Source organism: Pocillopora damicornis, chromosome 3 (assembly GCF_964200805.1).
Source record: "Pocillopora damicornis chromosome 3, jaPocDami1.2, whole genome shotgun sequence".
NCBI lineage: Eukaryota > Metazoa > Cnidaria > Anthozoa > Scleractinia > Pocilloporidae > Pocillopora > Pocillopora damicornis.
The window spans coordinates 16,743,438-16,757,128 of record NC_142672.1 but is presented as its reverse complement, the minus strand read 5'-3'; the positions used below and the strand labels follow the sequence as shown (position 1 = coordinate 16,757,128).

Sequence of the window (13,691 nt, the reverse complement as noted above, 5' to 3'; positions counted from 1 at the left end):
TTGTGATAGAGTTTTGCGGCAAAAATTTTTTTCTCCTAAATCGACACCCTTTATCCCCACAGTATCAACGAGCGCTTTTCATTCCACTAATTTATTCGTTACTTTAAATATATGAAAATCACATATGTGCACTGCCGTTGAAGAAATGAATATAGAAGCGATCCTCACAGTTAAGAACACTACTAAACTAGTTGTTGAAAAAAGGCCTTAAAAATATTCAGGTTCGTACGGGATTTGAACCGATGACCTCTGCGTTACCGGTGCAGCGCTCTTCTGTATTCGTTAATTTAGTCTCGTTTTCTAGTCACCGTATTCCCACCAATAGCGTAGCTTCATTTTCTGCATACAAACCCAATCGCTCTGACGAAGGGCAAACGCTCGAAACGACAGCCTTTAAACTCTTTACGGTGGCCAATTTATGATTTCAAGTCAGTTGATAACACGAAATTACCCTGTTATATTCTCCTACCGACGCAGCACCACAGTTTCCTTAGAAACTTACTCCCTCTCTTCATTCAACCAGATTACCATTTTGACGTGATGACACGTACATGGTCCCTAGGGATTAATAACAGCTTTGCTTTGCATGCATAACAAAGTGACGCTTCGTTACGTTATGCAAAGCTTCAAACCAACAAGATGGCGATTTTTAGACGACTGATATTAACCGTAGTTCTCCTCCACAGATCATGGTGTGCGGATAACTCAGGCAAGTATTTAGCCTCATAGCGCTGTTGATCATTGTGATTTCACATCTGTTGCTCAAACAAGACAAAAAAAATTCACACAACTCAATAGCCAAGCCGGGTTGCTCATTATTTCTAAAGTTCTGATCTTGGTAAAGTTTCCGTACAGCCCCATACTATTGTAAAACAAATCTGTTTTCCCAATGGAAATGTATTGTTTTTGTCATTGTTTTCTCTATTCAAGAACTGAATGCATAATGTAGTATGGGGCTACGCGGAAATTTTACCCTGATCTTTCGTGAGCGATGTCTGAATTATTCGGTAAGCAACGCTTAGACTGATTTTGTTATTACGCAGTTCCCTCAGGTGATAAAGTTTCTGCACAGCCCCATACTATTGTAAAACAAATCTGTTTTCCCAACGGAAATGTATTGTTTTTGTCATTGTTTTCTCTGTTCAAGAACTGAATGCATAATGTAGGATGGGGCTGTGCGGAAATTTTACCCCTCAGGTTATTGTTGTCAACAACCTTTGCTTAAGAAATATTAGCTCTCCAACCTGGGAACCATGGAGTCGGTACGATAGTATTTGCTGAGACTCCTTCAAAGAGATGATGATAACAAAACGTGGTTCAAGGCATAACACGATTACTACACGAGATCATATATTTTATTCTTTCAGACGCTGGGTTTTGAGTCATAGTTGAATTGACTTGATATCGACTTACATTATAGTTGCCAGTTTATGTCACGCAACGGCGTAATGTAATACAGTGTTCTATAGCAACTAAACTGGATTTACTCGTCGGGCCCAGATGTAGAGGCTGTGGTTATGTGCTTGGCAGCCGTACGGTCTTTATTACGATATAATTTAACCAGCAGACTCCAACAAATCCTACTACTTAATTGAACAACGTGTCCAAAGCTATAATTCTTACTGAGGAGATTCCGTTAGGCAACACAATATTAATCCTCTAGAAACATACTTCAACCCATAGTTCACCATTGACACATACTCACTGTTGCCTCCGAATCTCCTCGAAATGCATAATTTTTGAGGTAGTTACGAAAACGAAGACCCATTACGAAAACGAAGACCCCCTACGAAAACGAAAACCATCATGAAAACGAAGACACATTACTTGCAAACTGATCCATCAGTGGGCTGTCTTCCTACAAAAACGGGAAGCTTTTGGGCCACGCACGCCACGTGGAAGAAACCGCGTGCACCGTAAATTTGAAGACGGCACTTTAAAGCTTCTCGTAGGTATTTAACATTAAATACAAAGCCTATTATGCCAGCTTTGTCCTGTGTGTTTTGCTGCTGGTAAAAAATGTCATCGCATTCTTTGATTCGCTTAATATATTTGCTTTACTTAAAAAAAAGAGCTAAGGAAACGCAATTAAAATCAAACCAATACAGTTATCCTATTTTAGTTGATGGAATATATGAATTCCATATATTCTCCTTGACAGTTATCTTATGTAAAGTTATCTTTACCTCTAGCGCTTAAAGCGTCACGCAACGCATCTTCCATATGCATGTCATGTCTATTAAATCGAAAGCTCCATGGGGCTCTACTATTAAAACATTCAGTAACGAGTTACAGACGTGCCAAGTTCAGAATTCAAGATTTCAGTAAGGATCTTCGTTTTCGTAGTGTGTCTCCCACTACGGGATGTATGGTAGATTTAGAGAACAATAGAACCTCACACCAGTTCATATTTAAACAATTACTGACTTCGTTAAGCTTTTTCGATTACATAGACGACTGCCTGCCGATTACATTGATTGTGTACGCTTGATTACATTGGTTGTGTACGCTAGGGGCCTTGTCAGTTGATGGCCTGACCTAGTAATAAAGTCTACTGTGGAACCAAAACGCTTTCATATACTTGACGTCCGTAAAAGCTCGTTTGAAGTAGATCGCCGTGTACCAGGAAATCGTGACGAGTTTCCATCCCCGCTGCCGAGTTGTCTCTACCGAGCCATTTTTCTCCACTGTTGTTGTGCCATCCGCGAGAGTTCAGTTGTGCACGAAAAACTATCGTCACAAAACATACTTCATTGTTACATCAGATTCATTGAAGATCGTTGGATTTTATGAACCATTAATTTTTGCAACCCTTAGGGCTTGATGTTTAATCGATAGCTTACTTGTCTAGTATTACAGGATTTCTTACAGTCTTTCGCAGTGAGTCACTTTCGTGCATTGCTTTCGATTACACAACCCTTTTCCGTCCTCCCTACCACAGGTGTTGTTATTACGGTGGCCGGGGGCGGGAGAGCCCATCACGGGGGTACGGCAGACTGTTTGGATTATCAGACTCCCACCATGGACGGAATAGGAACAGGGGCCAGGTTTAATTACCCTTGGGGTATCGTTTTCGACGCGGAAGACAATGTACTTTATGTGGGTGACTGTGTAAGTGGATGTATTGAGAGTCATGTTTTTTAAAGGCATTAAAGCCTTTTCCAAGCGTGTTAAATGATCATATCAATACTTCTTGGCACGAATATAGGAGCATGACGCTTAGTTAAGTTTATGACTGAAATTAACATAATACTACGATTTTATTCCAAACAGTAGTCTTTTCGCGCGGCACAAAAATATTATGTCTAAACTCCATTCAACGAGAATATTTCTCTCGCTGCAAACAAGGGTGTTGGAGGACAAAAGTACAACGAAAAATTAAACTAAAATTATGCGTAAATTTGTAGCTTCCCTCTCATGCAAAAATTTTAAATCTTCCTCTTATTAACAGGGCTGCCCCGAAACGGTCCACAGCAATGATCGTTTAAGGAAAATCAATGTCACGACTGGTAAGCATTGTCTTCCTCAACATTCGGAGCCGAACTTCAACTGGGATTAAAAATCGAATTTCAGACTTCAGGATCTCTCTCTACTGCGGTGATTAGTACAACATTACCTGAGGATTCTTGAAGATTTCAAGCTTTTGTTAAGTTTTATTTTTATCGGAGAGTTTTAATCTTTTCAGGCCGAGTAACGACATTAGCCGGCAGTGCTCAGGGATACAAGGATGGGATCGGTGAAAATGCTAAGTTCCGTCACGTGTCAGGTAATGTAAACAAAGTAGCTAGATGAGGTAGTTAAAGTGGAGATGAAGGATTGGTTATTATGCCCAAATATGAGATTGTTAAAAAAATAATCTTTATGTTAATAGCTGGAGAGTTTGCTTAAATTATGCTCACGTAGGTTAAGATTAAATGGTCACGTGCTCACACAGAAGTTTGACGTTAACTTAAGGTCAGTGTCGTATCCCTAAATTTGAGCCAACACCTTTTTTTGAGTCTAAGCATCCACAGAACACCCGTAAACAGTTTTAAGCATAACTTGTTAACTATCAGAAAACAGTAAACCGAGTTTATATTCACATCAGAGAAGGAGCCAGACGTGGTTGTGTTCGACCTCGACTTCGACCTCTTTTCGTTCACGAAAAGTTCAGAACCACAATGATCTCAAAAGGGAAATTTGTTGTTTTCGGATAGAGAGTTGTTTCGTGCGCGATGTTCATACAGAGAAACCATTGGGTAATTATTGAGTTCGAAATTGCTTTCTCCTCTTGCAGGTATAGTTATGGATAAAGTCGAGAGAGTTTTATATGTTGCCGATAGCGTGAGTTTAGCATCCAATCTCTTTCCACACCCTCAAACAATGTTACATAAGACTGAAAAACACCTCCTCACAATGTGCCATGAAAACTTAAACTTTGGGCCTTGTGAATAGGAAATCGCTTGGGATAATTGCGTAATGACGCCGTACAACCTTGAAATAAAAAAAAATAGATGAACCCATACAGACCTCCCGCCTAGAAAATAACATATTTATTAAATGGCTGTTAGCGCACGTGAGCAGATAAAATTTGATCCCGCGCAAGGAAAATAATTAAATGGAATGGACTTACAAAGTCCGTAAGTTTTGGACAATGTCGGTAATGAAATCACGAAAAGCGGTGGGCGGTCAACGAAAAAACGTAAACGAGATTTAAAAATAAACACGTATCCTAGTTGGCTTTCTTTCCCAGCGCTCAAAAATAGACAAGTCATTCTTGGATGTTGTTGAAAATGTTTCGTGTCTGGAACTCCCGTATTTTGACTCATTTCGTTGTCTAAAGTACTCGTTTCTTTCGTTATTGTACAGGGAAACGACCGAATAAGAAAAGTCGATATTAACACAGGTGAGTTTTCTGAGGCTACTTTCTTGCCACTTATTAAACCTTCCTTTGTGGTCCAGTTGGGATGGACAAAATCTCAGGGCTAGTTATTCAAACAAAGTTTAGCCGTTGCTTGACAAAACCATGCTCTGAGCCATCTTCAATTTAGCCGAAATTTTTATCTGAATATTTATTTTAATGATCAGTGTCAACCCTCTTATAGAGAATCCCGAGACGTAAAACCGTCGTTTGGGTTAGATGTAAATAACCGGTCCTTACTTTCTACGCTTTTAAAAGTTAACGGAAAACAAAGAGACAAGGGATTTTTGTAGCAAGTATAACACATAGGCATGCAACGTATGCAAGAGTTTGTTTTTTTTGGATGGACCAGTTTAAGGGCCTGTTTACATGGAGGTGGGGGACCCCAGGTAGGTGAGGTAACCAGCCTAGCCGTGGTCGAAAAATAAAACGCGTTTACGTGCAATCTTACAACCCCGGGGTGCTGGGGTGGGGTTTCTTGAGGTTGTTGTTGCACTTGGTCGCATGGTCGATTTACAACGCTAAATATTCCGAAATGTGAACATTTCCGAATATTTGTCGTTGGAAATCGATCATATTTCGTTTATATTTCCCCCAACTATTTCTTATAACGTATTAAGTGTACGATTCCTCGCGTAACCTAACACCGCGTAACACAACGCGTGACGCTTTCATGAATAAATACATACATGTCCAAGAATAAATCTTTCGTCTTTCTCGAGATGCGAGCTTGGGACGTCTATGCTCAAACTCTCTAATTGCAAGCGCAACAACAACCTCAAGAAACCTCACCCCAGCACCCCGTGGTTATAAGATTGCGTGTAATCGCGTTTAATTTTCGACCACTGCTAGGCGGGTATCTGAATCAAACATGTAATTTATTTACACGCTCTCTTCCCCGTTGCGTGACGAGACCTAACATTGGCCTCCTCGCAGGCTAAGACAATGCTTGATGTCGTTGCCTCGTCAGAGACAAAATTTGAATTATTCAGTTGCAGCTAATTGCCTCAAAAATATTCTCTCTATAATTCTGCTCCGGAAAGCAAACCGAAACTCTGTTTATCTCCAGTAGCCATTAACCAAATTATTTACAGTCTCTGTTCTTCGAACCAGTGAAAATATATTGAACGAAGAGAAAAGTATCAAATTTCAAAGCGTAACAATGTGGGCTCCTTATTGGTTGTCGCCTTCTGGACTTTGCCCTTTGCATGCGTAATACGTTATGAAATGAAGGTTGTTCACAAGGAATTGATGCGTGATAGGGTGAAGTCTAAGGTAGCTAAAAGCGAATTTGATCGGTAGAACACGTCTGAGCACGTGAGAATTGATAATGGTAATTGGAGTCCAATTCGGTCTGTAATCATACGAGTGGTTAACAAAATCGTTTGTACGTTTTCCTAAAAAAAAAACAACGGTTGACTCGGCGAAATGAGAAACAACAGTGCGCGCACGTGACGCGTTCTGTCTACTTACACAGGCATGACACTGATTGGTGCAAGTACACCCCACTTCTGTGATCTTATCGGTGCGAGATACATACCTGAATGTGGCGATTTGATTTGTGCAAGCAACATTCCCCCTTGATTCGCCAACAAAGTGTTAATTTTTAAATAACTCAAAACGGAGGTGAAGAGAATTAAATTGAGCCATGTGCTGACAACGTGATAACATCTTTCGGTCAGCTTTAAAACTTCTGTGGTCCTCCTGCAAAAGTTCTTTTGCTTGTTCTTTTCACCATTGCGCGTTCTAAGATTAAGGGACTTAGATTAAGTCTTGAGTTCTTTATTTCAGCTAACGTAATTACATTTGCTGGTAGAGGGGAGTCTGGATTCCTTGATGACGTAGGACTCAAAGCTATGATGTCCAATCCTCAACAACTGGAATTGGACAGCATGAAAAGGAGGCTGTTCCTTAGTGATACGGTCAGTTACTACACATGTTAGACTCCACTAGACGTCAAACAAGGTTTATTATTTCTGAGTTTCCCTCCTCTCCTCTGAAGGTTTTCGTTCAGTTTATCACACTATCGAATTATTTGAATCGTGACATTATTAACTGCTGATAATCCACTTTCATCCAAATAATTTTGATACATTTCAGTGTTTTATTTTTCATGTATCTTCCTTTTTTCCCCACGAATAGAAGTAGGGTATGATTTAGAACAATATACAAGTTGTATTTTATTGATAGATTTTAATGCTCGACTTCATCGCGAGAGAACTAACTCTAAGAAGCCTGGCGTTGCTGATTCCATTTTATAGGAGGTTTCTTGGTTGCTTTATAAATAACTAGCGGATAACGAACCAGTGGATAAATATCATCTCACAGGAAATAAAAGACATACAGAGCGATTTCATCATATTTTAAATACTTCAACGTCATATGCAGGTATCTTACAGCCTTGTTTCATGTTTTGCTGAATTCTCTTTTTATGTATAGTAATGTTTTTTTACCGGCCAGGATAATCACGCAATACGGATTATCTCATTACCAAACGGTAAGTTAATAGAGATATAGGGACCTCCAGAGGTACGTGTTTTAGTTTAAAAGAACATTAACCTTTAAAAAAACCTTTCTCGCTTTTCATTTTATGTATTTATTGTGTGTCGGTTGGTTTCTTTTTTGGGAGGGGGCTTGCCTTTAACGCGTCGATTAGGTGATTAGAGTGGAGTCGTTGGTAAAAAAAAGGGGGCGCTGTTAATTATTTAATACTCGTACAGTCTGCCTGCCTGTGTGTTCATGATATTTATGGCTGCTTGAAACCTAATTTAAGCTCACTCAAGCCTCTTTCATTTAAACAGGAGAAGTTACAACAATAGCAGGTGGTAGTCAAGGATTAATGGACGGCATCGGAAAAGATGCAAAATTTTATCACCCAACCGGCATCTCACTTGATGTGCTTACTGGAACACTATACGTGGCTGATCACGTAAGAAATAAATATGTAGCTGATCTCATCAGTTTGTAGGACGCTCGCCAATTATGAACCCTGTATACAGCCTCCCATTGCTGGGCTTATCTCATGCGTCAGGGAGTTCTCTGTGTTACAATGGTAGAACTTCCACCCATAAAATCTGAAAGTAAAGATTTGACCCATAAAATCTGAAGGTAGAGATTCCACCCATAAAATCTGAAGGTAAAGATTTAACCCATAAAATCTGAAGGCAGAGATTCCACCCATAAAATCTGAAGGTAAAGATTTAACCCATAAAATCCAAAGGTAGAGAGTCCACCCATAAAATCTGACGGTGGAGCGTCCACCCATAAAATCTGAAGGTAGAGATTCCACCCATAAAATCTGAAGGTAGAGACTCCACCCATAAACTCTGACGGTGGAGCGTCCACCCATAAAATCTGAAGGTAGAGTTTCCACCCATAAAATCCAAAGGTAGAGCGTCCACTCGTAAAATCTGAAAGTAGAGCTTCCACCCATAAAATCTGAGGATATAGATTCCACCCATAAAATCTGAAGGTAAAGATTCCACCTATAAAATCTGAAGGTAAAGATTCCACCCGTAAAATCTGAAGGTAGAGATTCCACCCTTAAAATCCGGAGGTTCAAATAATCGTGAAAAAAAAAAAGAATTATGCCTTTGTCTAAAGTAACCGAGTGACTGGCTTGTAAACGATACAAACTAAGTAAGCAGCGAGGAAGCGGGAAGTGGTAGTCTTCGTTGCCTCCCAACTTACTCAGCTCGCTGATTGATGTTTTTTTATAAGTACTTTTTACTTTCCTTGTCTTGTTGTTTACAGTATAACCATATGATACGAACAGTGGACATAAATAGTGGTAAGATGATATATTCTGATTTATTGTACTCGTCAAATATATCCCTCTATATGGAGAAAGACAATTTTCTAGTGGACTAAAAATAGGTGTGTTTCTTCACTCATATTGTTACTAGATATGTCCTTGTGTAAGATAAAATATCTTTGAAAATATGTTTACCGGGTAGTACAGGCCCGTATGTCGTTGTTTGGGCTTTTTTTTTTCTTTATTAATCATTCATCTGCATCCTCAGTATACTTTAGCTTACGTTGGTGTCCGTTTTCTGCAGTTCTCTTACGTCTGTTTGTGTTTGTTTATAATTGTCAATCTTCGTGTTCGATTGTGTTCTGCTTTGCGTTGCGAGTAACTGGTATTGCCATCTAAAGTGCATCATTCAAAATTTTCATCAACGCTTCTCGTTATACTCAGATAACTCTGTATTGTTTTGTTCCGCTTATAAACTGTGGATCAATATTCCCATGTTAGGTGAAGTCACTTCACTGGCGGGTGGGGGAAGAGAAGGATTTAAGGATGGTTTTGGAAAAGAAGCGAGGTTCAATTATCCTGAGGGGTTGTACTTTGACACCGATTCTAATTTACTCTATGTTGCAGAGTTTGTAAGTATCAATAAAGAAACCCTTATGTAAATAATCAATAAAAGGATAATTAATTTGTGCTCACGGACACAGGAAAAAATAAATTAAGTCTGCCTACTAGATTAACTCACACAGCGTCTGCAGTTTATCCCAGTTTCTGAAGTATGTTATGATAAGGAGAAATGATACTCCCCCCCCCCACCCTCCTGGGTGGGATGCTTCTCCACTGCAGGCTAATACCCCTCCACCCTCAGTGTATTACGTGGTTCATAACATTCATTTACATTAGTATTTAGTGGAGAGAGGTGATGTAAGAGTTAACAAGAAGACAACACAATAATGTTTTCCAGCGTTAGCTAGCTTTTTGCTAAACTTACAGCTGTGGATAAATAAGCGTATCGAGGAAAAGAAGAAAGGATGGAAAGAATTGGTTTCTAAGAGGCGTCTGGATTTGACTTGATACTTGAACGAACGAAGTTAGCATTAATTCTAAAGTTTTTTGCCTTTTAACTGACAAGCCTTCCCATAAATTCATTTTAGGATAGCCATGCCATAAGGATTGTTACCCCTGCAGGTAAGCGATGTTAGTTCTTCTAAATTACATACCTCTGTGTGCAACACATGTGTGGTCAAAAGATACGAATAACTGAATGCAATATTTTTTGGTAGCTTTCATTTATTAGTTTTATAAAGAAATACTTGTTTGTGCTCTGCAGATTCTGGAGCAAACAAGACCATTTTTTTGTTATCTCAATATTTTATGTAGCCGGTGGAATTAACTGTTGTAAAGGTTGTATCTTCATCAGTTGCTATTTACATTTGGCGATCCTAAGTACAAAAATTTTTTTTCGTTCTTTATATGTTTACGAATATTTTAAACAGAAAATTTTTTTTAAGCAGGCCTTTAAATAGTATGTTATGACAGCGTAATACACTGTTTCAGTGCGCAAATCGATTTAAGTTTTCCGATCATCTTTAGTAAAGTTTGTCTTTTCAACAACAGGTGAAGTAAGGACGCTGGCCGGCGGGACTGAAGGCTTCAGAGACGGAGTCGGCAAGGAAGCGAGATTTTTTCATCCCACTGGGTTAACGTTTGACAATAAAAGAAAAGTTATATACGTTACAGACCAGGTGAGCTATTCATATACTGCGTGTCTCAAGAAAATTGCGAGTTGGAAGGCGATTGCTGGGCTCATCACGTTGGTTAAAATAGTCAACAAGACAGAATTTTGTGCTCAGAGGGCATAGGGTGAGGATTAAATTTGGAAAGGACTTCCTACTACTTCAGTTGCGAACCAAAACGTCGACATTCGAAAAATCAAATTCACTGTTTGATATTCCGAGAACTTAACGAATGGGCTTGTTGATCAACCTCATTCATAGAGCGTTCTCTTGAAAATGTTGCCTGTAGATTTAATTTTTTAGTAGCATGACTGAACTTTACAGAATTTTTCGTGGAATTTGTCAGTTTTCGTTCTTTTTCAGTATAATCACATGGTGAGGAGTATCACTGCAGTTGGTACAACAGTCGTAGATCCCAAGAAATCAGGTAAAAAATTTAGGGGAATGATTGAATTTCAGTGAACCACTCCCTGACATATTTTTAGTGTCAATGGAGACTTTCTCTGCTGGAGCGTAGAATAATGATAGTAGAGTAAAGTGCCTAAACATAAAGATGATGAACTTGTTTGCTTTCGACCAGTATTAAAACATAGAATTATGACAGCAAGACTCATCCGTATAGTCATCAGCTAAAAGGAAACACAAAGACTGGTAAACCTTTACTTTTGAGATATGTACGATAAGAAAAAAAGTGACAATGACTTACCAAATATTTCGCTTGCAAATCAATGCCGACCCTTGTTTGAGATTTTTTAAGGAAACGTGTTCGTGAATATTTAAGAGTAAGGAAGGCGAAACTGTTGGGCTTATTATTCTCATACATGTCACTTAATCTTTGTTTCAGGTTTGATCCAGACTCTTCGGAAGACAAGAGACACGCCATATTTATTTGCATGTTTCTTTTTGACTGTAATCGTTCTTTTTATCCTCGCGCTCTGGTTTCGACGGAGTTTGCGATATTTGTTTAGGAAAAGACATTTTTAGTAAGTTAAAAATTTTGGAAATTCTCGCCCTTCAGTGAAACCTGCATTAATTAAGTTAGTTTAAATTAAGAGTTATAGTAAGATTACACCCTGTGAAAAGCAGAGACCAGCTGTGTTCCGATTTATTTCTTCCTATGTTCTGTAAAACAATTTTGTATTCAACGGTTACCTCTATTAGATGGACGCGGGCACTGAAACCCCAAAATTATCAAAACAAGGGGACGTACCAAGAAGTTTTACTATAAATCTCATAATTATTAAGGAAACTGTTGAGTTTTAACACTGCGTTCAGTTCACGTTATTGAGTGTTACACGACCCATAATAATGTATCGATAAGCCATTTTTTAGCACATACTACACGAGCACATTGCACTTTAAAAATTTGTTTTCGACCCGGCATATTTCTAATTTGTAACATAATTTCATTCTAGCAAACCGTCATAGGCCTCCCTTCGCCTTTTTGCACGATCAGTGTCGAAGAGAAGTGGGAAGATTTGTTCGTTATCGTTTAAACTTATTACACTGGTACTATGACTCAGCTGAATCTATAGCTTAAGGGGGCTCGTGGAAGGTTTCTCTATACTTTTTGAGAGCGGAGCCAAATGATTGAGACGTTACAGCCTTTGTGTTTAAGGAAGAAGACCCATTTTTTGAATTTTTATAGCACAAATCAGATAAAGAACGAGAAAATAAAACTCAAGAAATGGTTCCTTCTTTGTATGAGTCGTGATCTGTCTCCGAATCCGTCCCTCTCCGAGTTAATGGGTCCATTACATCACGTGACTTATCACATGATCGTTTTCGCGCCATTTCCAATAGTCGTGTTATCATGCCAAAAGCTCAGCCGCACTGAACATTGTGTGTAGACATTCTGCCCAGCTTCTCTTATATATTTATTTCAATTCGTGGTGGCAATATGTCTTTCTTCGAGGAAAGTGACTATGAAAAGAAACGAAATATTGCAATTGCGACAAACCAGGAGATGTTCGCCAGCCTTTTTCCTGAAGGAGTTCGATCTTTGTACCCGTCACCACTAACTCCTTCGCAGCCTTCGATCAAGAAGAACAATGTGGAGCGTAGACAATCCAAAGTTCCATTACCTAGAAGACGACTTCCTAAACGTCAGTGTAGATCCTTCGTCGGAAAATATGACTCAGAGAAAGGTGACGACGAAGAAGACATAGGGGTAGAAGATGTTCGCTCCCCAAACACTCTTAGAATTAAGTTGTGGCCTTCGCGCAAGTCCAAGTTGCCAAGTTCATCTGGAAGCGAGGATTCAGACAGTTCATCGAAGCGAAAGCGACCGGCTCCAAAACGACCACCCATGCTTCCTGTCGAAATTACCGAAGACGATTTAATTCTGGTGGCAGAACGTGTGTGTGACAAAAATTATGATCAGACGAATGGAACCTCGTGTCATCAGTGCCGTCAAAAAACGGACGATTTAAAGACAGTATGTCGTAGCTCGAGTTGTATTGGAATACGTGGGCAATTCTGCGGACCTTGCCTCAAGAATCGGTACGGGGAAGACGCTAAGAAAGCACTGATGGATCTTAAGTGGCAGTGCCCTCCGTGTCGCGGAATTTGCAACTGTAGCTTTTGTATGAAGAAACGAGGTCGAAGATGCACTGGTATCATGATCCATCTAGCCAGAGAGCGCGGATTCAAAGATGTGAAGTCCTTCTTAGGTGATTGACATTGACTAAGCGATTAACTTAAATATTCAGATTAGCTATTTTTCGTTTTACAGTGAAATTTTTGTCTGGAAGATTCCTTTCTACTTTTAACTGAACTGATTGCTACAAATTTCGTTTGCATCGAATTTATTTTCTGAGAAATTGGAGGCTGAGAATTAAAATTATTAGTGTGTAAATCAATCTCCCTGGATGATACGCTCGATATTTCTGCGAGAACTTACCAGTACTATTCATTTTTAACTATGATATATTTTATATACGATATAGCAAACTTGATGTTGTGTTTGTAGACTTCTCTCATTCTCAACAAAAACAAATAGAAGCTCTTTGGCCTTTATTGATTGTAATTTGAAATTTAGGAAATGGTTAGATCACTCAGGTTGTCATTAAACTTGCAAAGGAATGTTTTGTCTGTTGTGGTGTTAATGGCTAAACCCTCCAGACCTCCTCTTGTCAAGGGCACTAAAATGATTAGATAAGGCTTACAATAGAGAAAGTGTACTCTTGAGACACACCAAAGATAATGGCGTAAAACTAGTCAAATGTTGAAGTCAGTTAGGAGGTTGTGATGCTCCTTAAATCCAGAGCAATTTTTGAAAGTAATGTGTGTTTTTAAGAACTGA

The 13,691-nt window shown here is 39.1% G+C and overlaps 2 protein-coding genes across 3 annotated transcripts; both read left to right on the top strand.

Moving 5' to 3' along the window:
• Positions 1-348: 348 nt before the first annotated feature.
• On the top strand, positions 349-12,081 carry LOC113675758 (NHL repeat-containing protein 2). Of its 2 annotated transcripts, XM_089198818.1 has the most exons (16): positions 349-428; positions 524-704; positions 2,937-3,111; positions 3,452-3,509; positions 3,686-3,766; positions 4,277-4,323; positions 4,849-4,885; positions 6,692-6,822; positions 7,361-7,397; positions 7,702-7,829; positions 8,654-8,690; positions 9,156-9,286; positions 9,806-9,839; positions 10,269-10,396; positions 10,751-10,814; positions 11,232-12,081. In XM_089198818.1, exons 2-16 carry the CDS (start codon positions 640-642, stop codon positions 11,369-11,371), a joined length of 1,293 nt encoding a protein of 430 aa, XP_089054944.1. In that variant the 5' UTR covers positions 349-428; positions 524-639; the 3' UTR covers positions 11,372-12,081. The 2 variants fall into 2 exon arrangements, with proteins under 2 accessions (XP_089054944.1, XP_089054943.1); XM_089198817.1 differs by lacking the exon at positions 349-428 and having other exon boundaries at positions 507-704.
• Positions 12,082-12,178: 97 nt separating this feature from the next.
• Positions 12,179-13,471, top strand: LOC113675760 (cell division cycle-associated protein 7). Its single transcript, XM_027192366.2, has one exon. The coding sequence runs from the start codon at positions 12,288-12,290 to the stop codon at positions 13,065-13,067; it is 780 nt and encodes a 259-aa protein (XP_027048167.2). The 5' UTR covers positions 12,179-12,287; the 3' UTR covers positions 13,068-13,471.
• Positions 13,472-13,691: the final 220 nt, after the last annotated feature.

Bases quoted from the DNA above. Each gene is read 5' to 3' on its own strand.
- LOC113675758 (XM_089198818.1), top strand. From the start codon at position 640: ATGGCGATTTTTAGACGACTGATATTAACCGTAGTTCTCCTCCACAGA. The intron at 705-2,936 runs CTCAGGCAAGTA...CGTCCTCCCTAC, and splicing joins AGATCATGGTGTGCGGATAA to CACAGGTGTTGTTATTACGG. The intron at 7,398-7,701 runs GTAAGTTAATAG...TCATTTAAACAG, and splicing joins GATTATCTCATTACCAAACG to GAGAAGTTACAACAATAGCA.
- LOC113675760 (XM_027192366.2), top strand. From the start codon at position 12,288: ATGTCTTTCTTCGAGGAAAGTGACTATGAAAAGAAACGAAATATTGCA.